This window comes from Sardina pilchardus, chromosome 3 (genome assembly GCF_963854185.1).
Source record: "Sardina pilchardus chromosome 3, fSarPil1.1, whole genome shotgun sequence".
Lineage (NCBI taxonomy): Eukaryota > Metazoa > Chordata > Actinopteri > Clupeiformes > Clupeidae > Sardina > Sardina pilchardus.
In genome coordinates, this window is record NC_084996.1 from 13,707,425 (window position 1) to 13,732,060 (window position 24,636).

Below are 24,636 nucleotides of genomic sequence, written 5' to 3' on the forward strand. Positions count from 1 at the left end.
AGACGTAATTGAATGGGGCATATCAAGGAAAGTAGACTACAAGTAGTCGCTCTAAAATCTTTGGTCTGCACCGTAGACTGTGTAAAATATGTCTGCACGCGCACTGACTCGAGTGGACCAGCTGGGCACATTATATAACCTCTTTGAAGACAGACGAGACTTCAGTGACATATATTTCAAAGTCTCAAGACCACTCAACACGTTTCTCATACTGAATATGTAAAATAACGTAATAAAAATGCATTTGGAAAGTCGTTAAGATAGTACAACAACATGTCTATGAAAGTAATGGGTGTGTTCTATTCAAATGACAGAAAAGCTTCTGATCAATGACGTACTATCAGACCACGGCAAAGAGGACCATTCGATTGGTTAGTGGTGCCTGGTCTTATGACAACAACAGCTACATTTGCTCCAATCAGACTGTGAATTCCTTGACAGACTTGTGTTTGTAAATGACGTCACCAGTGGAAAACAAGATGGCCACTTACAATTTGTAAATGGATCTATTAACGTAGGAATCAACCTCGTTGAGCCACAAGATCAATGTTTTCATACAGTTAGGTAGCCGACTAGCCCGATAGGGTAAACAATACATCAATACCCTAGCTGTAAGCCGATTTTAAAGATACAAATTTCGGAAGTAATACCCGGTGAAAACCGGGAGAGCGTGAACTAGGAATGGACGGAGGAGAGTATATTTCTTCCATGGAAAACATGGACCCAACCTTAGCAGAACTTGGTGATGAATTCACACTTGGGGACATTGATGGTGAGAATTTTGTTGTACTATCACTTAACTATTTATTGGAGATACAACGGAAGAAGGATTTTGGTTGAGTATACGTTGACGTAGGCTGATGCTGTGTTTCCGCTCTGCATCCTCCTCGCGTCAGTTTCTGGTTTCCCCGTTGTAACTTCATTCGGTTCTGTTCTGAAGTAGCTTGAAGGGCTGGATATTAGCTGCCATGGGCTACCAGGCATTTGTCAAACTATTAGTCTTATTATGAGTGAAAACAAGCAAATGTTTACATTGCCCTTATTGTTCTAATTTTGTCCATATTTGTCTGACCGAGAAGCCTACCAAAATTCAGAATAAAAATGTTGCCTCTTAGCTGTATCCTAAAAATGAATAGGCTGCTGCTTTCCAAAGTTTATAGTTGCAGGATACTGTCTCCCCTAACTAAAATGTCAAATTAATGTAGACATCTAACGTTAATTATTAATTTCAGCAATTGCGACATCTTTTTCCCCATTTGTTTCCAACTTGCTGTTTGACAAAGAATGTGTCTAGCCTCATCATATTTATTTATTATCACTCATGATTTCTAGGGCAGAACTGAATATGTGGCGAGTTGACACATATTGTAATTTATATGAAGCCCCAACAATATGTGACATACCACAGTAAATTACTGAAGAAATACTTTTATTAGACAAGTCATCTTGGAAAGATCTCCCCATGCATTTCATACTGTATTTTACATATTTTATATTCTACTTATTTTCTGTGAATGCTTTTGGAAGAATACCATATGTACATACAGTAATGGGATTTTAGCCATTGTTTGTCCATCAGTGCATCTGACTATGTTTTTGAGAGAAGTAAATGTATGCATGACCATGTTGGTTTTAGCATTAGAATAGTTTGAAAGCTTGTGTTAGGCCTAGGTCGAGTAAGTGTCAAGTCAACAGAAGAGATTGCATCGCTGTCCTCCTCTTGTCAAAACAACTTATGCTCTTGGCGCAGGGTGAAAAGATGGGGGTTTATGTGCAGAATTGTCCGGCAAGGTCACCGGATTCCAATTTGAAGGGAATTTTACTGAATGGTATGTCCAGGGATTGATGATTCTCTGTCATACAATGTAGACAACCGGGGTCCTGATAAAACCAGTGCTCCCACTGACTACTGTTACGCAATCTCTTTGTGTCAGAAGATTAGGCTGTGCCCATTCACAACATACCCCAGCTCCAAACACTGGATGGGTTCAGCTGAAAGGATAACTGACTTGAACAATTGTTTAACCCAAGCTTATAACCAGCACACCCTCTTCATTACATCAGATGATGCACATCGGGTGGGAAAGGAAATGGGGCAAATGCAGTGACATGGAAGGCCATGGCAGGTTTTCAGTTGCACAGTCCATGATGGCTATAGGTGTGTTGTAAATAGTGTATTACTGCAACTGATATAATTCAAATTGCTGTGTGAGTTTCCACCATTATTTTTGGTACTCCCCATGTTCTTTTGTGCTGCATTCCCTTGTAACCTGGGAGCTGAGGTCTCTTGGTTATGTAACATCCCTGAACTATGCAGCCCAGGATACTGTTCCCCCGAGGGGGTTTCATGCCTTTGTGCTCATGCATGATGGGGCCCCTCAAGAGTCTCCTGCACAGAGGCTGCTTAGAGGCCCTACCAGACTCCCATGGCGCTCTGCTCTGCTCTGCTACTTTTTGGCCTTGAGTGAAAAGTCCATGGCTAAACGAGATGCAGAATAAAGTCTGGAGACCCGGCTGATAAGGTGAAGGTATAGATGGGACCTCGATGTACCTCAAAGTTCACTGTATTATCCTTCAACCTAGTTTCTCAGATCAAACAGCTGACCTCTGCACGGCAAGCTATAGTGGGAATGATTGTAAGGGTCCCAGCCTCAACGGTTATCTACTCACCCCTTGTCCACGTTTTGCTCAAGGTTGAGGACACTAGTTCAAGGCTGCACCCTTTGCAAGTGAGCTGTGTGTGTGCATGTGTTTAGAGAGGGAGCGAGAGCGGGGGTAGTGTTGACATAGATCCGTGATGCCCTCCTACCCAGATGGTCCCCGCCTCAGGATGCTTCTGTGTATTGTCCTGCGCAGTGGGGAAGTTTGTTTTCACAGCTTTGTCAGAGAGTGTGTTGGGAAGGAGAAATTATTGTGCTTTCTGTGATGACTTGTGATCTTTTCAGTCAGACAGCCGCAGAAAGTCTCATTTCTTTGTAGCGTTTAGCTAACAACTTACCTGCCCATACACCATTTGAAGTTGTTCCCTTGGAAACATGATGTGTGGCATCCTTATAAAAGTTCTTCGCTAATGACATGCTTAACTTTCAAAAGATTTTCAGTGGGTCTTGGTTAATCAATCAAATTGGAAAGCTTCTGAGTAGCTGCACTTCATAAGCATTTCATTATAGCCTCTGACAAGCTGCTGATAAGTTTAGCAGTGGTGACTAGGCTAGTTATTAAATTCTCATATTGACAGGAGCATGACCTCATTTTCCGTGCATCATGCTCCCCCAGGTCACACACAGTTTCGATTTAACAGTGATTACTCACAAAATGGTCTAGTACATTAGGCTATATACATGTTGGTTGTGTTCTCAAACTTCCTCTTTAGGTTGTGGTATAGAGGATCTGTTTACTGCAGTTCTCTGAAAGGAAGTGGAGTGTATGTTTCATTATTGCGCTCAAGTGGCAGGTGACAAATTCAGTGGTGTGCAGATGTAGACTGTAGATGAGTCCATTTTGTTCTGCTCTGCTCTATGCTGAGAGCAAGGGGTCTGTGTGTACCGAGAGTGACTTGGATTGTCCCTTCGGTTTCCCCCCTTTACCAAAACTGAAACAGATCCTTCTAAATCTCTCCTGAAAGGACGTTGAAATATGTTACCTTTCAGGCCATTTGAAACCTCATACTGTGTTACATGATTATTATTTGGAACTGCTCAGACCTTTGTTCGTTTTGTCGTATTTGCACTCTACTTTTCTTTTTCACACTTGTTCTGTCACTCTCTTCCTGTTCTGCCTTGTCCTTGGCTTCTCTTTCTTTCCAACCATTTTATTTTGTCATTTTCATTTCATTTCTTTTTCTGTGGTTCTATTAGTAAATTATCTCTCTCATATAGCTATGACCTTAACCAGTGCTCTTTCCTCAGGGTCAGAGTTGTAAACCTTTGTGTATCGTGTTATGACAGCACACCTCGGGTTCCTATAGCTTGGCACTGTACTTTCGCCCGACCTTCTCGTTGGTGTTACTGCTCTTCTTCAAGGACATACTGTTGATAAAATTAATAAAAAAAGGAAGCGTGAAGGTGTTAGCCTAATCATTGTAGGTTATCAGCCTCAGGAGCTGCGTTGGTCGCAGTGCGCATGTATGTGGGCTGAGAGGCGAGGACGAGACTCGCAGGGTGTGTCTGCATTTTTGGTGAATGTCTGTCATACTCCTACACTGTCCCTCTACACGTGAGCAGAGTGGCTCAAAGGAACAGAGGCAGCATAGTTTACTCTGAAAAGTTGAGGTCAAGGTGTTGGTTAACAGGTCAGAGCTTGTCCATTCTAGGCTTTACCTGAAGTTGTCAAGTGTTCCCCTTTTAATGAGTGTGTTCCTCCCAGCCTGGGTGTGAGCACAGACCGCTCATGATAAATGTGTCTCAACGCAACTTTAACAGTGTTCCACCTGCGTAACAGGTGCACCAGTGAAGGGGAAATAGACCTGTAAATGTCCTGCTATAAAACCCATTATAAAACCAGGTTGTCAAATATCCTATGAATCATCAGATCGTAAAGAATTAGACCAGTAATCAGATGGGAAAGAATCACACTATCACACCTTTGGAATAGTCTGTGCCAGGCAGAATCCTGGGAAACGTTTGCCGTACCATCTCAAATTTCACTCAAAGTTTGTCACTATAGTCACTGTTTTGGCTCTAAAACTAACACTTGAGATAGATCTTTTTGTTTTCAATTCCATTGTTTTTATTTTTTTTTAAATTCTCTCTTGATTTTTTTAAAACTATATTACGTTCTTTTTGAAGCCATGCGTTGGCATTGACGTCCTTCAAAGTAGTTTTCCTAGCCTGACCAAAGTTTGTTGGATGGAAGACAAACATGTTTTCAGAATGACTTGACCATTACAAGCCCGGTACAAACTTGCACAAACTTGGCCCACTGATCTTATATAAGGCCCTAAATTCAGAGCAAAGGACAGAAAGAGTAATATAGAGGACGTCAGGTAATTTGCTGTACACACATGGCATCAGTGGCATCATCAAGGATCAAACAAGGTGTGATGGCATTTTCATCTGGTTATTTTCATGGCGCTTAAATGGTATGTGGGTTAACTAGTTGGAACATGAAAAACATTGAAATGTCGAAGTAGCAAAATTTTAGATAATTTAGTGTAATGTTGTACATTCACACAAAATACACATCGTAATTACACTGTTATACCCATGTATCATATTTATCTATGGTACACCATTGGCATTTTATACACTTAATGCCCATACAATGAGCTAATGCCATCTTTTTGTTAACATTAAAAAGGATATTGTATTTAAATAAAATGTAATGGGTTATACCAAAGGCGTACAGAAATCGATGAGCAAGCCACACATTTAACGATTCAGTCATATTGAGAGCAGAACATGTCTGTCTTCAAACTATGGGCTAGCTGTGAATTATACTTTTCATGATTAATGCCCAAACATGGCTTCCAAGATCATTTCTGAAGCTGATACAATATCCAATGTTAAAACAAATATGAAGACAGAATTGAACAGAAATCTTTCATTGTCCTTGGTTTTGGAACCCATTGGTAATGCAGAAAAGGTTTTATAAATAATCTGAGATTACTTTTCTGATTTGACACCCACCCGTGTTCAGGTTTATTGTCCTACCCTTGAATTTCCCTTTGGGGATCAATAAAGTATCTATCTATCTATCTATCTATCTATCTATCTATCTACCCTTTGTAGGTGCAAACGTTAAAAACAAGTTGGAGATTGAAATATGCTGTCATCATCACATTTGCAGTTGTTTGGATTCAGTGTCGATCAATAGATTAGGAAGGTTCAATGCCAGTATCTCAAGGACATATCCTGATCTTGGCCTTGTGCTATCTGTTTCTGTCCTTGCAGAGATGCTCCAGTTTGTCAGCAACCAGGTGGGGGACTTCCCCGACCTCTTTGAGGAGCAGATAAACGGTGGCTCTGGCTCTGTTCCAAACGGGATGGCGCAGACCCCTCGCCAGGCCCCCGCCGCCCCTCCGACCCCCCAAACCCCTCAGACGGTCCAGGCCACCACGTTCCAGACCACCCTGGCCGCCACGCCAGCCGCCAAGCTGGTGCCCCACTCGCTCCCGCTCACGCCGCCCCAGACGCCCGTGCAGACGGTGACGGCGACCCAGGTGCGCACGCCGCCCCTGCTGCAGCCGCGGCCCCAGCAGCAGCTCCAGGCCATCCAGCCCCAGCAGCCGCAGGCCGTGCAGCCCATCCAGGTGCAGACGCAGGCCATCCCCATGCACACGCAAGCGCTCACCGTGCAGACGCAGAGCTTCCCCGTGCAGACCCAGACGCTGGCCATGCACAACCAGACGCTGCCCGTGCACACGCAGGGCCAGACGGTGATGTTCACGTCGGCCCCCAATCAGTCTCGTTTTATTCAGAACCCCGTCATCTGCCACCAGAGCCCCACTTCTGGTTTCCAGGGTGAGTCTTGAATAAACTCTGCCATATAGACCATGGTCATTAACCTAATCTCTTCTTATTCATTTCTCTTAGCGCACCTTTGTTTTCACACATCACTAAACCCGTTGCATAATGCCCCCCCACACCCCTTTATTCCCCACAGTCCTCCAACCACAGATGCAGAGCATTGTGACATCGCCGCAGGTGCAGCCAATGACAATCCAGCACCAGCGCCTGCTGACGCCAGCAGGACAGACCATCCAGACCCTCTCCACGGCGCCCACTGCTGTGCACACAGTGCAACAACAGGTGCAACAAGTCCCTGTGAGTGTTGTGTGGCTGCATTCACAACAGAGTACCGAAGCCATGACGTAGTGTTGTCAAGGCAGCAATATCACTGGATCTAAACAAATCAATCTAACCATAGTAGTCACCATAGAGGTGACTTTCTTAATCTAGTTCAATAATTTTACAATGTTTGTAATAAGACCTTAGTATATTTTTATTTGCACTGTAGGAATCACATACAGTACTACAGCATATTCCTTTTAGTATGGGTTTCCTCCATAAAAGATACCGGCATGTCATTTCACAGCATGCGGAAAAAATTCACGGACATACTATGAATTTTTGAGGCCGATAACGTCACTCTTAACAGCTGCCAATCTTTGATAAGACGTAAAACATCCACTGGAATTTTGTTTATTTCTATTAAACCTGCCTAAGCTGCTGCCGAGCAGGTAAAACACGTTTAAATGGCTACAGCCTACATTTAAAACAATGAATTGGCTAGAAATTATGCCACATGTCGGCACTCAATTCCATTTCAGCCACTTCAAAAGTTTGTTTAGATCCAGTCAGTGACACTGCCGTCATGGAAATGTAACGTCACACTTTGGTACTCTGTTAGGGCTGGGCCATATGACTGAAAATAAATGCCACATTATTTTCATAGATGTACCTTAGTGACAAAAAATCCAACAGTTATGTTTGGCAAGTTTCAAAATAGCACTTTAATAAATGGCTTTGAAACAAAGTGTCTGGCAAATAGAATGATCTGCTCAAAAGACACAGACACTCAAAGCTGTAATGAAATCTGTCTAATGTTTTACCAATAAAAGGCTTTGAGTTGGTAATAGGTCAGATATGAGAGTACATTTCTGATTAAATGCTCAGCCCTAATGCTGAATGTGGACATCCTGAGGATAGACGTTGCTTGTGTATCCATTTTGCTGTTCCTGTTCCTTCCAAATAGGTATTATTTATTTTCTAATCTCGCTTTCTCTCATAGGTTCTGGTCCACCAGCCCCAGATCTTGAAGAACGACACTCTGGTTCTGACGACGCTAAAACCTGACGGAACCCAGGTTCTGTCCACCATGCAGAACCCCACTGGCATCACCACCCTTACAACCCCTATTCAAACGACTGCTCTTCAGGTCCCGGTATGTACCGTTTTGTTTTACAACAAACATATTGTCCGTATAAACCATTTGTTTGTTTGTGTATTTGTTTGTTTTACTCCAACATATTGTCTCACCTGCCTCATTGCATTTGTCTGTGCCTTAACCCTGTTTCTGTTCCCTTGACGATCCCTGCTCTTGTCTTCAAACAGCAGTCTTTCTTTTCCTCTTCTCAGACGCTGATGGGCAGCAACATCCTGACCACTGTGCCGGTCATGATGGGCAGCAGCGACAAGCTGCCCATCAAGCAGCTGTCGTCAGGCACCGCCCAGAGTGGACTTCAGAGCAGGCCGAGCATGGAGCACGGCTCGCCGGTGACGGTGGGCCCCGGGGGCGTGGTGAAGGAGGGCGAGCGCAGGACCACCCACAACATCATCGAGAAGAGGTACCGCTCCTCCATCAACGACAAGATCATCGAACTCCGCGACCTCGTCATGGGACATGACGCCAAGGTAAACCACCACAATAGGATATTGAGTATTTACATTTGCATGTTTCGGGTGCATTTCAGTACCCGTAATTTCCCGACTATTAGCAGAGGCTTGTACATTGATTTTGCAATATGACTTCCGCTATGAGGTTAATACAGGGGGGCAGTTAATATGGTGTTAATATGGTTTTGTTTCTTTTAACTTGCATAAAACACTGCCCTGCGGCTTATACACAATGCGGCTTATATGTGGGAAATTACTGTATACTTGTTGGTAAAACATGTTGTACGTTTTGGAGACATTTCAGAATATGTGTTGTTAAAGCATATTGTTTAATGAGCGTTGCCTGGTCCTCTTTTCATCTCCTCTAGATGCACAAGTCAGGGGTGCTGCGCAAGGCCATCGACTACATCAAGTACCTGCAGCAGGTCAACCACAAGCTGCGGCAGGAGAACCTGACCCTCAAGATGGCTAACCAGAAGAACAGTAAGTCACCTTCTCCCCCCTGACCACCGGTAAACGTCCACTTGTTTTTAAACCTCTCTTGACCTCTGACCTCTGGTCCACTCTCTCCACTCCCAGAGTCGGTGTGTCTGCCGGAAGATATCGAGATGAAGCCAGAGCTGCAGATGATGTCTCCTCCAGCCTCTGACTCAGGCTCTGGCTCCCCTGACCAGTTCTCCCCATACTGCATTGACTCTGAGCCGGCCAGCCCTCTTCTGGAGCACGAGCAGGTAGGGAATAGGATGGCCCAGCTCCTGGTGTCTCTCTATGGCCGTTGGCCTACAGCAATAGCCTTACAGTGCTGTAAAAGGGCCTTGGCGAGTACATAAAATATTTCCCTATGGTGTGCAATTAAGTCATAATGTTAAGGATTTCCTGGGAGACAGATTCTACCCCAAGGACATGTATTTTGTTTTATTGCAAGAGAGTATAATTATTCAAATGCTTTTTGTAATGTAATATAATATAATGTGAAATGCCACACTAGAGCAGAGGTTCTCAACCTTTTTGGGCCTAAGGCACATCAAAGATCAAACCAAAACGCCAGCTTATGGTTACAGATTGTAAAGTATGTCACACACATTTTTATCTCAGCAATAACAGGAGTGTTCATTCTCATGCCCACTCTGTTCTCTATGCAGTGTATTCATGAGATAAACCACAGTGAAATGCTCACATGAGTTTTTTTATCAAGAAGCTGTATTATTTATGCGTTTAAAATAGCCCTCTAGCCTATTTCATGAGTCTGTATGAATGTATTGGGTTCCTCAAAATGACACGGCACATCCCACTTTGCCTCAGTCACAGCACACCGGTTGAGAACCACTGCACAAGAGTGCTTACAGGCCCTCTATTGTTGTATGATTGTATTGTTATATGGAGTGAGACACATGATCGCCTCGTCTGGTTCTGTGCCATACTCACCTCTGTGTCTGTGTGCTCTACATCCCTGCTGTCCTCTCCTCCACCCTCCACCCTGACCCCTGACCCCTGACCCCTGACCCCTGACCCCTCAGTTGAAGAGTGAGCCAGAATCGCCGTCCACCGTGGGCGTGATGGACCGCTCCCGCCTTCTCCTGTGCGCCCTCACCTTCCTCTGCCTCTCCCTCAACCCGCTGCCCTCCCTGCTGGGCTCAGAGGCTCACGGCGGACCCAGCTGGGGCTCGGAGGCCGGCGGCCATGGACCCACCAGAACTCTCTTTGGCACTGAACTCTCTCCAACACAGAACTTGGGTGAGTCCGGTGAAATATTTGTCCTGCTAACTTTATCAGCTCGTATCTGAATGTTTTATTATGAACAAATTCACTTGGCCATTCAGGGTGTGTAATGTTGGTGGAAAGTACCATAAGTGTATTAGTTATAGTTGAAGTAATAATATCAATGGACTTAAGTTCAGATAGGGACAGGTTTAGACAGGTGTGTATGGATGGGTGAAGATGTCAGGGTAAATTGCATTCTAAATTTGACAGCAAGGCAAGTCAGGGTGCTTCATGCTTCAAATGTGTCAGACCGAGTTTTCATATTGTGCCACCATCCTGCAGCTTCCTGGTTATGGTGTCTGTTGCCATGGGTGATGGTGTGGACGCTGAGTGGGATTGGTGCGGTGTGGGGGTGTGTGCGGGTGCTCTACCTATGGGAGCCCGTCACCCCTCTCCACTCACCCAGGTCAGTGTCCTTCTGGAGGCACCGCAAGCAGGCCGACCTGCACCTGTACAGGGTGAGTTCCGCCACTTGGCCTGTTACATGGATTTACTCTAAACATTTTTCTCTTTACTTTACTGTTCTAAAACAAGTCACTGTATTGTTGTTTATTGTTGCATTATAAACAGATTATTTTGTTTATTATCTATGTGAATATTTTCAGGCTGACCTCCTGTCTCTGTGTGTGTGTGTGTGTGTGTGTGTGTGTGTGTGTGTGTGTGTGTGTGTGTGTGTGTGTGTGTGTGTGTGTGTGTGTGTGTGTGTGTGTGTGTGTGTGTGTGTGTGTGCGCGCGTGTGTCCTCAGGGTGATTACTCTGCTGCAGTCACCAGCCTCGAGACCTGCCTGTCCATCTTATCCAGAGCTCTCCCCACCAGCAGACTGGACCTCACCTGCTCTCTCTCCTGGAACTTCATTCGCTACTGTCTCCATAGGCCCACCCCCTTGGGATGGCTCGTGCGCCAGGTTGGTGGCAGACACGAGGGGGAGGAGTCTCAGACCAGTGCCCGTGACGCAGCTCTGGTCTACCACCGACTGAGCCAGCTCCAGCTTACAGGTGACCATGGAACCAAGTTTTAACACCACTGAGGTTTAGCACCATTGAGTTTTAACACTGTTGAGTTTTAACACTGTTGAGTTTAATCAAAATTAATCAGTTATTTTGACAGCCCTAGTTTTAACACTGTTGAATTTACACCACTGTGTGGACAGTACACCAGCAGGAAGTGAACTAGTTGTTTGAACGCCTCGTTTTGTGTCTGTAGGTAAACTAGCCGAGGGCAACAGCCTCTTGGCCCTGTCTCTGTCCCTGAGCGCCGTGAACCTGAGCGAGAGCGCCCAGGGGAAGATGCCCGCCACCCAGCTGGCACAGATGTATGTCACCGCCGCCACTGCCCTCCGCACCGCGCTGGGCCACCACCTGTCCTGCCTCCCTGTGAGTGCCCATCTATCTTCAGTCTCTAACTGCCTCCAGTCCTCTCTGGTATCCTCCGGGGCCTACTTACTTCTGTCTCCTCTGTCGTGTTTTGTTCTTCATATACTGTAGGGACTTGCTTTATTTAAGGCCTTTTGACGCAATGATTTCACATCTTGTTTTTATTTTGATGACTGTGTTGTTAAAGCTACAGTATACTCACTGTAATATTGTGAGTATAGTGTTAATTTGATGTCAGTGATTTTTGCCCGCTCAAATACATTTTGGCCAAGCTTTTTGTTTTCATAATTGTTAAAGGTATTTAGTGTAGCGTTATGAAGCCAACGCCAAACACAAAGCACATCTCTGCCTTTGTTTCAGTTTGGTTGCTAGCTTGTCGTTCCATCTTGTTTCGTGTTATTTCTGTGGTTATTTCTGTCTTAAATCTTCATGGAAGTTAAAGTTAGTCTCCCCTAACAGCTCTTTAGAGAGTTCACTCTAACCTTTCCATCTCTCTCCCCGTGGTGCAGGGATATCTGCTGAACCGGGCCGAGAATGTGGCCAGCCAATCAGACGGGAAGCCCATCCCTGACGGACTGCGCTGGCTCTTCACCCCATTGGGCAGGCAGTTCTTCCTGAGCTGTGATTGGTCAGTGAAGTCTGAGCGTCACGAGGGAGTCTACACGTCCCAGAGAGACCAAGGTAAGCACACACAGTGTTCCCAGGTGTGCCGAAAAAAAGTGCCTTACATATTTAATGAAAACAAAACTGGTAAATGAATAATAACATTTACATTACTTGTTTGGCGAAAGCCATTTAGGCAGTTCGATTTGTTTGCCTTTTCGTCATCATTGCGCATGGTGTTGTTTGAGTGATTGTGTCTGGCCCCTTGGTCCGCTCATTCCTCTGGTCTCACCTCTCTCCTCTCCCCCAGTGGACCCCATCGCCCAGCTGCACTGCTGCTTCTGCGAGAGGCTTCTGGAGAGGGCTGTCCACTCCCTCATCCAGCCCAACAGCGACTCGGAGGCCAGCAAAAGCAAAGATGACTCTGGGTACGATATTCTATTGTTTTTTTCCTTGTCTTCCTTCAACTTTCCTTTTCGTTTTCTGCACTAGTGTTTGCTAACTGTTTGATTTTATCCCATTGTATGTAATTCCTTCATTTTCTCCCATTCATTTACACCAATCAGTACTTTTTAATGGTCTTTCAAGGATAAAACTGCTTCATTTCAGCGGCATTGTGATCATTTCTCTGCGTATGTGTGTCGGTACATGTGTATTTTCCGACCCCGTGAACAATTCCTTCCCTGTTGACCCACAGGGAGTTCTCCAGCACTCTGGAGTTCCTCCAGCTGCTGACCAGCTGCACTGAAGAGTCCCCCGCCACCTCGGCCTCTTTCCCAGCACTGCCCAATCAAAACACAACACCAGGTGCAGCCCCATACTTCATTTGCTATCAACACAACTATCCTACTACTCTCTCTGTGTAGACTATGAGGCGGCGATCACGTTGGAAATAACAAAGCGGCAGCGGTAAAGCGTAACACGGTGCTCAGACTATAATATTTCAAAAGAAGTTCTATCTTGTTTCTAAGTTACATGAATAGTCTATTTGCGTTGGTCTTTGAAAGTTGAAACCAAGTTCAATAGGAATAGGAATTTGGGATGGCAATCTGCCGCCTACTGCTGGTCAATGTGATCCCTGCCTTTGGGTTAATCTGGTGGTCATGGAAAATATGTCCAGTAATGGTTTGGAATATTATAAATTAGGTAATGTTAGGTAATGTTAGGTAATATTTATGATACCACACACTTAATTCACCTTATATTATATGAACTGTTTTATTTCTCTGTGTCTTGTCCATGACTCATGTGTGTGTGTCTATCTTTGCCCCTGTGCTGCTCAGTGGGAGACCCTGTGTGCCGCTGGTGGGTGCTGGTCTTGAAGGCTGCGGTTCACTGGCTGCAGGGTGATGATGCAGCTGTGAGGTCTTTACTTGCTGAGGCTGAACGGGTCCCCAGAGCTCTGCACACACTCGAGTACGTACTTTGTGTGTGTGTGTGTGTGTGTGTGTGTGTGTGTGTGTGTGTGTGTGTGTGTGTGTGTGTGTGTGTGTGTGTGTGTGTGTGTGTGTGTGTGTGTGTGTGTGTGTGTGTGCATGCATGTTTGTGTGTCTGTGTGTTTGCTCTTGTTATTTGGCAAGTGTTGGATCTCACCACAGTTAGATGTCCTCTGCTCTATCGTCTCTCTCTCTCTGTGCCGTACACAGACTGATGTGCATATAGATGAACAGCATTTCTCTCTCTGTGTGTAGTTCCAGATGTGTATGTGATGGTGTGTGTGTGTGTTCTCTTGCCCCTCACAGCCACCCCCTGCCCAAGGCGGTGCAGCAGCTGTGCAAGGCGGTGCAGGTGAGCCTGAGCCAGCAGAAGGGGGAGGGCGCGGGCGCCTGCCTGGCTCACTGCGAGCGCTCCAGTGCCTACCTGCGGGCGAGCATCTCCGTGCAGCTCGCCCAGTCGGCCACCTGGCTCAACAAGGTGGGTCCCGCCCGGTGCGCCGCTCGTTTCACGCGCCGCCGAGCACTCAAAACGCGCACACAAAGCCACTCGTCATGTTGATGTTCAGCTCGGTTTGACACTGAGCTTCACGTAGATGGATTCTTTTATTTCGTGTTCACCGAGGCATTTTGCACACGTCACTCCATGTTCCACAGCATGCTGAGCGTAGAGTCACGCGGCTCAGAATTCATCATGAACACAGACAGCTGACTTCTGGGCTGGCAGACTGTTGGTCAGAGGCTCTATGTTGAAGTCATGAACAGAGTCCCAACTTCTATGTTGAAAATACATGTTGCATGGCTTACAGAGAGAGCCTTTGGATTACCCATAAGTCACCTGTGCAGTTACTTTTATACATCATACATTTTGAACCGCTGACTTTCACTGTTGTGCCTCCTCTTGTATAGAGTGCAGATCATATTATGAAAGAACATAAAGGCACATGAAGCACAAACATGCAGAGTTGCAGACTCATACATACACACACAGTATATGTTCACCGTTTCAGACACACACCATTTCGGGCTTGCCCGTGTGTGTGTGTGTGTGCGCGTATGTGTGTGTCCTTGTGTCAGTGTATGTTTGTGTTTGCACTATGAAATGTATTCTGGGTGGTTGGGGGTGGCTGTGGTGCATTGTAGTTGCATTGCATGATCCTGCGACCCAGTGCAATGTGTCTGCAGTGCAACACAGAGGCCCCCCTAAAGTCTGCCCGTGTCTGTGACACCCTCCTCTCAACACACACACGCACACACACACGCAACACACACACACACACACACACACACACACACACACACACACACACAAAATACAATCAACTCCCCCCATGGCGCCTCACAGTACAGAGTTCTCACATGCCCTTTGTGTGTGTGCTCGCTTCAGGGGGTGGAGCTTCTGGTGTGTGACCTCTTGCTGACCCTGCGGACCAACGTGTGGCAGCGCGGCAGCTCCAATGGGGAGGCGGGCCCTGCTCTCGGCTCCCAGTTGGCCGGCTTCCAGAGGGACCTGAGCTCCCTGCGCAGGCTGGGACAGTGCTACCGACAGGCCCAGCACAAGGTGGGAAAGTCGCCTTTTTGTGATCAGTTGTTACGTTTCTGTGTGTGTGTGTGTGTGTGCGTGTGTGTTTTGGCCAGGATTTAGGAATTGGTAAATGGAATGTGCCCCTTATGCTTGATAGCCTGTCTGTCTGTCCTCATGGCGATAGTGTGAGCGCGTCTCCTCCACTTCACAAGTCTGTCCTCATCAAATCCATATAGCCATCATTAACATGCCCAAACACAATACTGTTATGGCAGACACTTCTCCATACATGCACTGTGTATGTGGAATGTGTGTCTGTTTTTGCCCCTATGAACTCTGGGTGTGTGCTGGTTCAGGTTTTCCTGCACGAGACCACGGTGAGACTGATGGCTGGAGCGAGTCCAACCCGCACCCACCAGCTGCTGGAGCACAGCCTACGCCGCCGCCCGCAAAACTCTGGACAGGCCGCAGGTGAGAATACACACACACGCGCAGTCCTGTCCACATCACTGGTAGCACAGTACACGTGTGTACGCTCACATACACACAGGCCCACAAAGACAGAGAACCAAACACATACTGTACATGATGCATACCTCCTTCAATCAATACCAGCCATGCTTCTCTTACGAAGACACATTTTGTGCACACCATTTCACCTTTTTGGCCACAGCTTAGATAAGAAGGCACACTGACAACACACACATAGTCTCATGATGGGCTGACCTGCATGAGTACCTAGAGAAAATGCAGAAAGGGATGTAAACAAAAAATGCAGAAACAAAACCGGCCTAGTCACAGCTGAGTAGGTCAGCCGCGGGTAGCGCCACTTCTCATTCTGACCCTTCTGACCCTCTTCCTCTTCCTCTTCCTCCTCTTCCTCTTCCAGAGGGCGTCCTGGGAGAGCGTGAGCGCGCCCATGCCATCCTGCTGGCGTGCCGTCACCTCCCTCTTCCCCTGCTGACGCCGCCAGGGCACCGCGCCCGCCTGCTGGCCGAGGCCAAGCGCACGCTGGAGCGCGTCGGCGACCGCCGCTCGGTGCAGGACTGCCAGCAGATCCTGTTGCGCCTGGGCGGGGGCACCACCATCGCCGCCTCCTGAACCCCCCGGGTCCCGGATCAGTCCTGAAAGGGAGTTGCCCGTCAACTTGCCCAAATGCCACAGACACCAGATCAGCCATCATCTGCTCTACAGTGGCACATTTGAATAGGGAAAAGCTTAGTAGCCATTCATTTTCATACACAGCCCGCAAATATGTTAATGTACGTGTCGTTCATTTAAAGCACTATATATTTTACACACGCACACACACACACACACACACACACAAATAGACTGTAGACTCTACTTTTATTCACCAATAGAGTACAAACCGAGCTGATCATATTTAGACACATGCGTTGAGAAATGTACACGATTTCTCTGTATTTTTATAGATCATCTCACTTTTTCCATTCTTGTATTGCCCTGTTGCAGACCTTTCTGTTCTATGTGCTCTGTAGAGGAGGACGTTATCTCTCGTTTACCCTCGGGCAGCACCTCAACCTTGTTGCCGTGGCTTTTCACAGGTTATTTATGAGCCAGACCTCACACTGGAAAAACTGCACACACACACACACACACACAAAAGATGGATGTTGTCGTAACGTGCAGTTGGCTCTCTGTGGCCACTGTGACCATAGAGAGAGGAGGAGGGGTATTTTTTGTGGAGGGGTTTTGCAGGTAAAGGGAACAACCTCACCAGATTGCAGGTTTACTGTGCACACGGTGTAGTCTCTCTCTCTCTCTCTCTCTTTCTCTCTTTTTGTTTCTGTCTCCATTTCTACAACCTTTTCTCAATTATTTCATCTTCCTGACCACATCTTTCACCTCGCAAACACCATACGGTCACTTTTTCTCTGGACGTGAAAATCTAGAGCAAACAAAACAAGAATCAATAAGCCAGACATCATGCCCAGAAGTTGCATCTTCAAATCAAATCTTATTTTATTGCTAAATGCTGCCACCAACCGAGACCAACATACAAATACCGGACCAACAGTAGGAACTCAATACCCACTGTAACTGTTTGTTTGTTAAAGGATTAGAAGGACATCCATCTTAACCTTCTTTTCCTCTTGACCACCCCAAGGGCTTTGAAGGAAACAAAGCCTTCTAGACCTTTGCTGAGCTCCACAACACCACGCTCCCTAGCAAATGCAAGGCCTCTCACAGGACTGCTTGTGTAGAATCAGTTTGTACCTACCTCATTTACTACGCAACGCCTGAACAGTGTGCTGGAACTGCAGTACTGAACAACCAGTTGGCCCTTGAGTGTGTTGTAATGGTGAATTATAGTAGAGCGGTTAGGTAAAACACCCGATGAAGCATATGTAGTGCAATTCGTATGGTATGTAAATGTTTGTACTTAATTTATCAGTAGAAAGTTCAGTGACCTTGAATATCATAAATCAATGGTCCCAAGCATCTGAGTTTTGACATCTAAGACTCCTATATACACGCATACAGTATGTGTGCACATAAACACACAGAGCTCAGTCATGTTTTGTATATATACATTGTATATAGCCGTGTAGAGACCAAAGTTAGACTTAGTAGGGAGTATAGTAGCCTGTCGTCCCCCACGAGCCGGTCAGACATCATTCTGAAACATTTTATATGTTGTGTGTACATATTATGGTCTGAAAACGTGAACGTAAAATGGGAAAGGACACTGACCATCTGCTAGTGTGCAAAAACATGAAGTATAGTCATGACGGAGCTTGGGCCACGATGCTATCAGGCAGGATTGGATGAGTTAACAGTAACTCCACAGCTTCAGCTTCATGGCCTTGAAACTTTTAATTATTATCACTATATTTTTGTTATAGCTCTTATTTGTTTCATTCTGAGAGGTTTGTCCATCATGGGCTCTTATGTTCGTTTTTAATTCTGGACTCGTTGGATAGATTATTTTTGTCGGTGTTTCCATTTTGTGTTTTGTGAGTTATTCTGTTATTTAAAGAGCTGGAAGGCATCTGTTCATAATGGGCACCCGCTTCCCCTCACAGTTCACACTTTAGTTCTACTGATGATATAATAGGGTCAGGTGGGTATGATGGAAGGAGAATGAATATAGGGTAGCGGAAAAGTTGCTTAAATATTCTGCTTCGTATGATGCATTTTTTAAAACCGCAAAACAATATTGTACGCTTTTAAACTGGTTTTAAACTGAGGCACAATTTCCATGTGGTTGGGTGTCTTTTCTGTACATCACCCAGACAGCTTTAAGTTTTATCCTGAAGTGATTGGAATGACCAATGGCTGCAAGGGATTGCTTAGTGCTGTTTCCCAACAGCCCTTTAATGGAAAATCATGTTACAGACTTTCCCTCCCTCTCTTTCTCTGTATGTGTTTATTGTTTGGATTTTTATGTTTGAAGTTTGTTTTTTAATAAAATTGCAGATGACCTTGTATCATAGTGAGAGTCTTTTCCTTTTTATCTTCAATGATATGCAATGAATCAAACATTATGGCCATTGAGATGTTTCAGAAAGGTATGTTTCAACAACAACAGAAAAAGAGAACATAAGACATGATATGATTAATCTAGCACTGAAGTGAAGCTCATGGCGCTGCTACGTATTTCTGCTTGGCTATTGGCATGCCTTAGGGGTGCAGGGGTGTCTGGATAAAAGATGGACACCATCAGCCCGACCTAGAGTTAAGATTCTCAAAGTGGGGAATAGCAAAAAAAAGAGAATGGTGATGTTAAATAACAAATGTTCGAGTACAAATAAGATCCACTGAAAAACATATTAAAGATAGGCTACAGTGCATCAAACATACAGTGTAGATGTCAAATAGAATGGGGAAATATGCTGTTACTATCTTGTAAGTGAAAACCAAAGCTGCAGTTTTATAAATGATACTGAATTAAATTAACCAAGAGTTAGGGCAAAGCATCAGAAACACATGATGTAGCCTACAGTTGAAGATAAGTTGGCTCAGCAAAACCGGAACGTATATTATATTTGTCCATTTCAAGCCGGACCCAAATAGAGTTCACACACATACCCGGAAGTTAGTTTCATAGAGTCCTTAGCTGGAAATCCACGTGTGGTTAATATTTCAACAGTTATTTACTATGGGAAAGCACGGAAAATTTAATAATAAAGGCTCTAAACATAAACCTGGATCTAAAAAGAGGGAGAATAAATGCATTGTAATGTTTGACGACAAAAATCGAGAGTAAGTTATACGACTATCCTACTCTCGCAAGCTATGCTATAACGTTAAAGTTAAGACTGTTTTCCAGGTTATGGGTGCTTAACTTTAGTCTTAACCAAAGTGGTTATTTCTTGCAACATGACAGTGACTTCTTTAAACTGATCAATATAACTCACTCTTTACAAACCAGACGGCTGACAATATTGAATTTGGCGTAACGTTAACGTGATTATGGATTCCACTATCTAGGCATGCAAGGATCATGTTAACTGAACGATGCACCTTTTTTACAGGGACTTTCTAACTGGTTTTCACAAGAGAAAAGTTGAGAGGAGGAAAGCAGCTGTTGAAGAGATAAAGCAGAAGATTAAAGAGGAACAGAAAAGAGTCAGGGAAGATGTAAGTGGACTAAGACAACCCTGCTGTTCTTAATGATTGTTTTATGTAAGTGAACAGACTTGTTAACCTTCGAGGATCTCTCTCTCCTCAGCGACACAAAGAGTATTTGAAGATGCTGCAAGAGAGAAAAGAAGCTCTTGGTAAGTTAGTGAGTATTACCCACACAACCTGTTAGTGTTTAATCATGGATACATCACTGATATTGTATGTCCCCCCTTGGCTTAAGATGATGCTGACGAATTGGAGGATGCAATTACTGGTACCACAGAATCTGTCCAATATGATCATCCCAACCACACTGTTACTGTGACAACCATCAGTGACCTTGATCTGACAAAATCTCACCTGCTTGGCTTGGATGGCCATCAGGTAGGTCTGCAAGTCTTTTCAGGAGGGTGTTTTGAAAAGGGGCATAGCCTATTTTAGTTGATGTCAAATTTGACTATGATAAAAGACCTTTCATAACTTGTGTGCTACAGATGACTGGCACACATAATTTTCTCCTGTAGCGTAGCTCATCATAAATGTTATTAAAATGATGTTTAATACTTAATATGCATTTTACAACCTACTGATAAATGCACTTGGAACACAGAACATTAACAGTCAAATTCAGTCTGGTGGGATAATGCTGAAATTTCTTCTGTAATAGGATGAAGATGACAGTGATGCAGGGGAGCAGACTGAGGATAAGGATGCTGTGAAGTCACTTCCCAAGAAAGCCGGCAAGCCTTTGCTCTCTAAAAAGTTAGTAGGATTCAGTTACCATCTCCTTTACTTTCTTGTGATTGTTATTTTTGTTTGTCAATTACACTCCTTGGCTACATTGAAAATTGGTTGACCAGTATGGCTAAATACACGCTATTATCTTCTGTTTGCAGTCGATACTACAGGTTGATCTTAATTGTATAGTGTCATGGTTCATTCAGTAAACATACATGCATGTGTTCCAAGTGGTTCCCTCCTCTCACCAAATACCCATTTCCTGTGCAGGATCAAGTCACTCTCAGCCTCGCTGAACATGTTAACCAAGCAACCGCAGAAGCACAAACGGAAAGGGAAGCAGGAAGGCAAAAGACAGGGTCGAGAGAACTTAACTGGCAGCAACAACAAACGGCGCCTGACAAAAACCACCAAGACAGAGAGACGCAGGCGAACAGGGAAAAGGGGCCAGGACCGAGATTAACTGTGTGGATGGGCTGTGCACCAGGGACACGCTTGCCGCTGACCTTCTGTGATGGATGACAAAAGAATTGAATCAGGTTTTTAAAGTTGTTTAAGAAATGGGCACACTTGTTTACTATCATACAGTAGTATTGAAAGTTGAGGGCGTTGACCTACGAAATAGAGAATGGGAACTACCATGAAGTTGACAACAGTGTTTTTCAAGCCATTTTGCCCAAAAGACTTGATGCATTCACTACATCCTCTTCCCTGTCAGTTCACATGCGACAACTGTCAAGGAAGTGGCTCTGCCATTGTGTTAAAATTGTAGAATGGAGTGAACTCCATCTGGAAAATTGATCAAGAATTTTCTGTTTTTGATGTACAAGACATTTTTCTACTTCATGTTTTGCAACTAAAATGTAATAGTGTACATAGTAAAGTAATGGTGTAAATACAAAATAAAAATCTGCATAATTTTCTTGCCACATATTGTTATTGTTGGACATTAATTCACATTCGATACAACGTTTTTTTAGTGTACATGAGTGTATGTTGTTAGAAAAATAAATGCATTTAATGTATATTAACCGGTTAAACCTGTCTCATGAAGCTCAAGTGTTGATTTATTTAAAGTTGAGCCTCCGCATGCCATCTGCTTACTAACCCACGAGTTCTTCATTTCGCTTTCTAAAGCAGATGATATTTAATACATCTTTGTGTAGTGGGACTGTCATGCCACTGGTGCCATGTTGGCTCACCTCACACCATATGGTCAGCTTCTGTGATGCTTTAAGCAGATCCAAAATGGAGGACTACAGTGCCTTAGTTTCACCCATTGTTGAAGCAGCCAATGAGATGTGTGTGAGTGTGAATAAGCCCTGGGGGTTTAAATGAGCGTAAAGAAGAGGCATGTGTCAGGGGTCTGATGGACACTTCATTCTGTGCCTTCTAATGCCAAATTCTTCATTAAACTGAAGACGGGACAACCAAACATTTGGTAGGCCTACTGTCTTGTTTTTTTATATATGAAAATTAGCTTTGTTATCAAATAATTAATGAAGGAAATCTATACCTAATGTATTGGTTACATTTGTAGTTGAGATTAATTGTGAGGGTAATTATTTATCAGTTTTCGTAAAATGCTAATTATTCTGGATGGGGATTATGAATTTGACGCTTTAAGTGGTGCTTTTTCTCATATTGGAAGCAGTATTCTGATATCACAGACCGTATTGCATTTCACTGTCTTTGTGGTTAGTTTCACTTAGTCTAACTGTTTCGTCAAAGATACTGCTAAGTTACTGTGCCTGGAAAGGACTAAGTTTTCATCACTTCTCAGTGTTTGTCACACCAGGATGTTGACCTCTAGAGAGCTTTATACCACTGTGGAGCATATCACAACTGCATTTTTATCAGTTTGTGTTTTGAATAAAAGAGCTGGGGCTTTTAAGTAATAACCAATTTTGGTGCTTACTAGTGATTTTGCATTTAAAATGGCATGTTTATCCATCTGCGCTAATCAGTCCAGAAAGTGCCATTCTTAAAAATGCAGTCATCCTTAGGCTGCTATTATTGAGGTTGTATGTTGTCCTTCAGGTCCTGTCTGTAATAGTCTGTAAATGTCAGGTCCTGTCGAGATGTCTGTTTAAATTGTTCATGGTGTGTTAAAAACTTTGATGAAATATGATGGAGTTTGAAGTTACTAAAGGTTCCACTGAACCTTTAGTAACTAAGGTTCCACTGAACCTTTAGTAAGTAATTGGCTAATGCTTAGACTGCAAATAGTGCGAATAGTAACTTCTGTCCCCTAATTGAAGTGTGGAGAGGGGTGCAATGTGTGAGTGTATGCCCCTTCCGGACACACCATGCCACTCTCCGGCGACAACCTCATCTGTCCCAAGTTCCAGCCCAACATCTTCGACTCCTCCCGCTGCCACGACTGCCTGCGGCAGAAACACCTGCACACTGGCACAGACGCAGTGCCACAGGTGAGCCCTGGCGCGGACTTGAGCCAAGGACCACAGCCAGTGTTGGAGGAGAAGGATTTAAGCGCCAAGGTAAGAAACGAGAGAAAGGAGGGGTTAGGATTGCGTAACTGGACTTAACTCCATCATTCAGGATTCAGGCTAACTTATGTCACTGTGATAGGTGAGGCGGTTGTAGACATTGGAGATGAGGTGAAGATTAGAATGAATGATACATAAAGTTGTTGAAATGATGGATGCCACTGCTATGGTAACGTAATGATAAACTGTACCCTCAGAATGGGTGTTGTTCAGAACACAGTGACTTGATAAGAGAAAGAGGAGACCATTTTGTGCATAAACAGGTGTTTCCTTTGATGGCTTCTTTGAGAATGACCTCTCACATGCTAACCTCATGAATTAAGTTAGAACCGAAGCAGGGTGGAGCACCAAGAGAAAAAGAGAAGTGAGACAGAGAGAGACTAAGACCAGGGCTGTGGTGATTGTGTGCTGCTCCCATTATAAATTAATGAATGGAGATCATTTACTGCCCTTTTGGGAATCACGGGTAACACAATCCGCATCAGTAGAGAACAGAAAGCACTGGGTTTAGCCTACACACTGAATATCAGTGTGTAGGTCTGATCAAGAGAACTTTACATCTCAAACATTGATTATCAATTAATAATGTGGCTCCCTGATCTCAACCACGTAATCCAATTAAATGAAATGTGCTTACATTCAGTGGCACAGGTAGCAACACTAGCACTTTGTGGGAAAGAACATATGCTATCAAATATTATTTATATGGTGATTACATGTATTTTCTAAACTTAACCATGGAAGAACTTAACTGGCTAAACCAATGTGTTTGCAGTTAAGAATGAGCTAAGATGTTAAAGCAAAAAAAAAAAAAGAGGACTGCCATGAAATAGTGATGAGGAGAACCACCATCTAGGTTTGAATTACAGTAGGTAGGTTGAGTGTAACCCTAATCGAGTCAAAGACATGTATGAGTGTGTTAGCAATAGGTGTAGAAATAGTGGAAGACCCGGACAGAGGACTGTACCGCTGGAGGGTATATCTGAGGCTTCACTTAGGCTTGAACTTGGAAAAAGAAAAAGAAGATTTGTGCTTGGGTATTGTGCTTTTTTACTAAGATTTCTATTTTGTGTAATATGTATATAGTTTGAAGTTGTATTTCTTTTTCTTTTGCGGTACTCTGTGACCAATTTACTAGGCTACTGTACAATGGTTGACTGTGGCCAGGAATTCAACTTGCTCTTCCAATTACAAATAATTACAAATAATTCCTAAATATTGTTTCACATTCATCTGGTTATAAACAAACCATGAGCCAAGCTTTTAATTTCAAATACTCATGGGCCTGTTTGTCTAATGCTTATTCCTTGATGTTTGGTTGCTGACCTGACCTGCCAGGAGGACTCTGATGCCCAGTCCGTGGTAAGCAGCTACTGTGACGTCAGTGGAGGTCAGAGGGGCTATGAGGAGAACTCACTGCACATTCTGAGTCCTGACTGTCAACTCTGCCTCTGTGGTGACGGAGACGACGACGACGAAGACAGCACAGACAGGTATAAGGGGACCTTTTCTAAACACACACATTCAAACGGTTCACTAGTTAGATACATGAAGCTATAGTCATCCGCCTGGATGGAACCGTGTGTCTTGAAGTGCAAGTTTTTGCTTTAACAATTTTCTCTGCCTTCAGGAGTTTATAGGTGTGTTCATAAGTGTTATTATTTTAGCTTTGTGTTATTTGTTAATTACTGTACTCCACACTTTTTACTGCAGAAAGGCACTTCAGGTTGATTTTAACTAAACTGACTTGACTCGACTTTTCA

The 24,636-nt window shown here is 44.2% G+C and overlaps 2 protein-coding genes across 5 annotated transcripts; both read left to right on the forward strand.

Moving 5' to 3' along the window:
* Positions 1–459: 459 nt before the first annotated feature.
* On the forward strand, positions 460–18,485 carry srebf2 (sterol regulatory element binding transcription factor 2). 4 transcript variants are annotated; one of them, XM_062531969.1, is made up of 19 exons: positions 460–772; positions 5,892–6,461; positions 6,604–6,764; positions 7,732–7,884; positions 8,055–8,354; positions 8,705–8,819; positions 8,916–9,067; positions 9,854–10,070; positions 10,380–10,555; positions 10,844–11,093; positions 11,302–11,471; positions 11,981–12,152; positions 12,385–12,502; positions 12,772–12,881; positions 13,358–13,490; positions 13,817–13,988; positions 14,895–15,068; positions 15,389–15,503; positions 15,922–18,485. In XM_062531969.1, the coding sequence occupies exons 1-19, from the start codon at positions 682–684 to the stop codon at positions 16,131–16,133; spliced, it is 3,561 nt and encodes a 1,186-aa protein (XP_062387953.1). In that variant the 5' UTR covers positions 460–681; the 3' UTR covers positions 16,134–18,485. The 4 variants fall into 4 exon arrangements, with proteins under 4 accessions (XP_062387953.1, XP_062387955.1, XP_062387957.1 ...); XM_062531971.1 differs by having other exon boundaries at positions 8,058–8,354; XM_062531973.1 differs by having other exon boundaries at positions 8,079–8,354.
* A 600-nt stretch (positions 18,486–19,085) lies between these two features.
* On the forward strand, positions 19,086–21,742 carry nol12 (nucleolar protein 12). Its single transcript, XM_062531976.1, has 6 exons — positions 19,086–19,262; positions 19,535–19,640; positions 19,732–19,780; positions 19,867–20,009; positions 20,293–20,387; positions 20,634–21,742. The coding sequence occupies exons 1-6, from the start codon at positions 19,159–19,161 to the stop codon at positions 20,824–20,826; spliced, it is 690 nt and encodes a 229-aa protein (XP_062387960.1). The 5' UTR covers positions 19,086–19,158; the 3' UTR covers positions 20,827–21,742.
* The last annotated feature ends 2,894 nt before the right edge of the window (positions 21,743–24,636 follow it).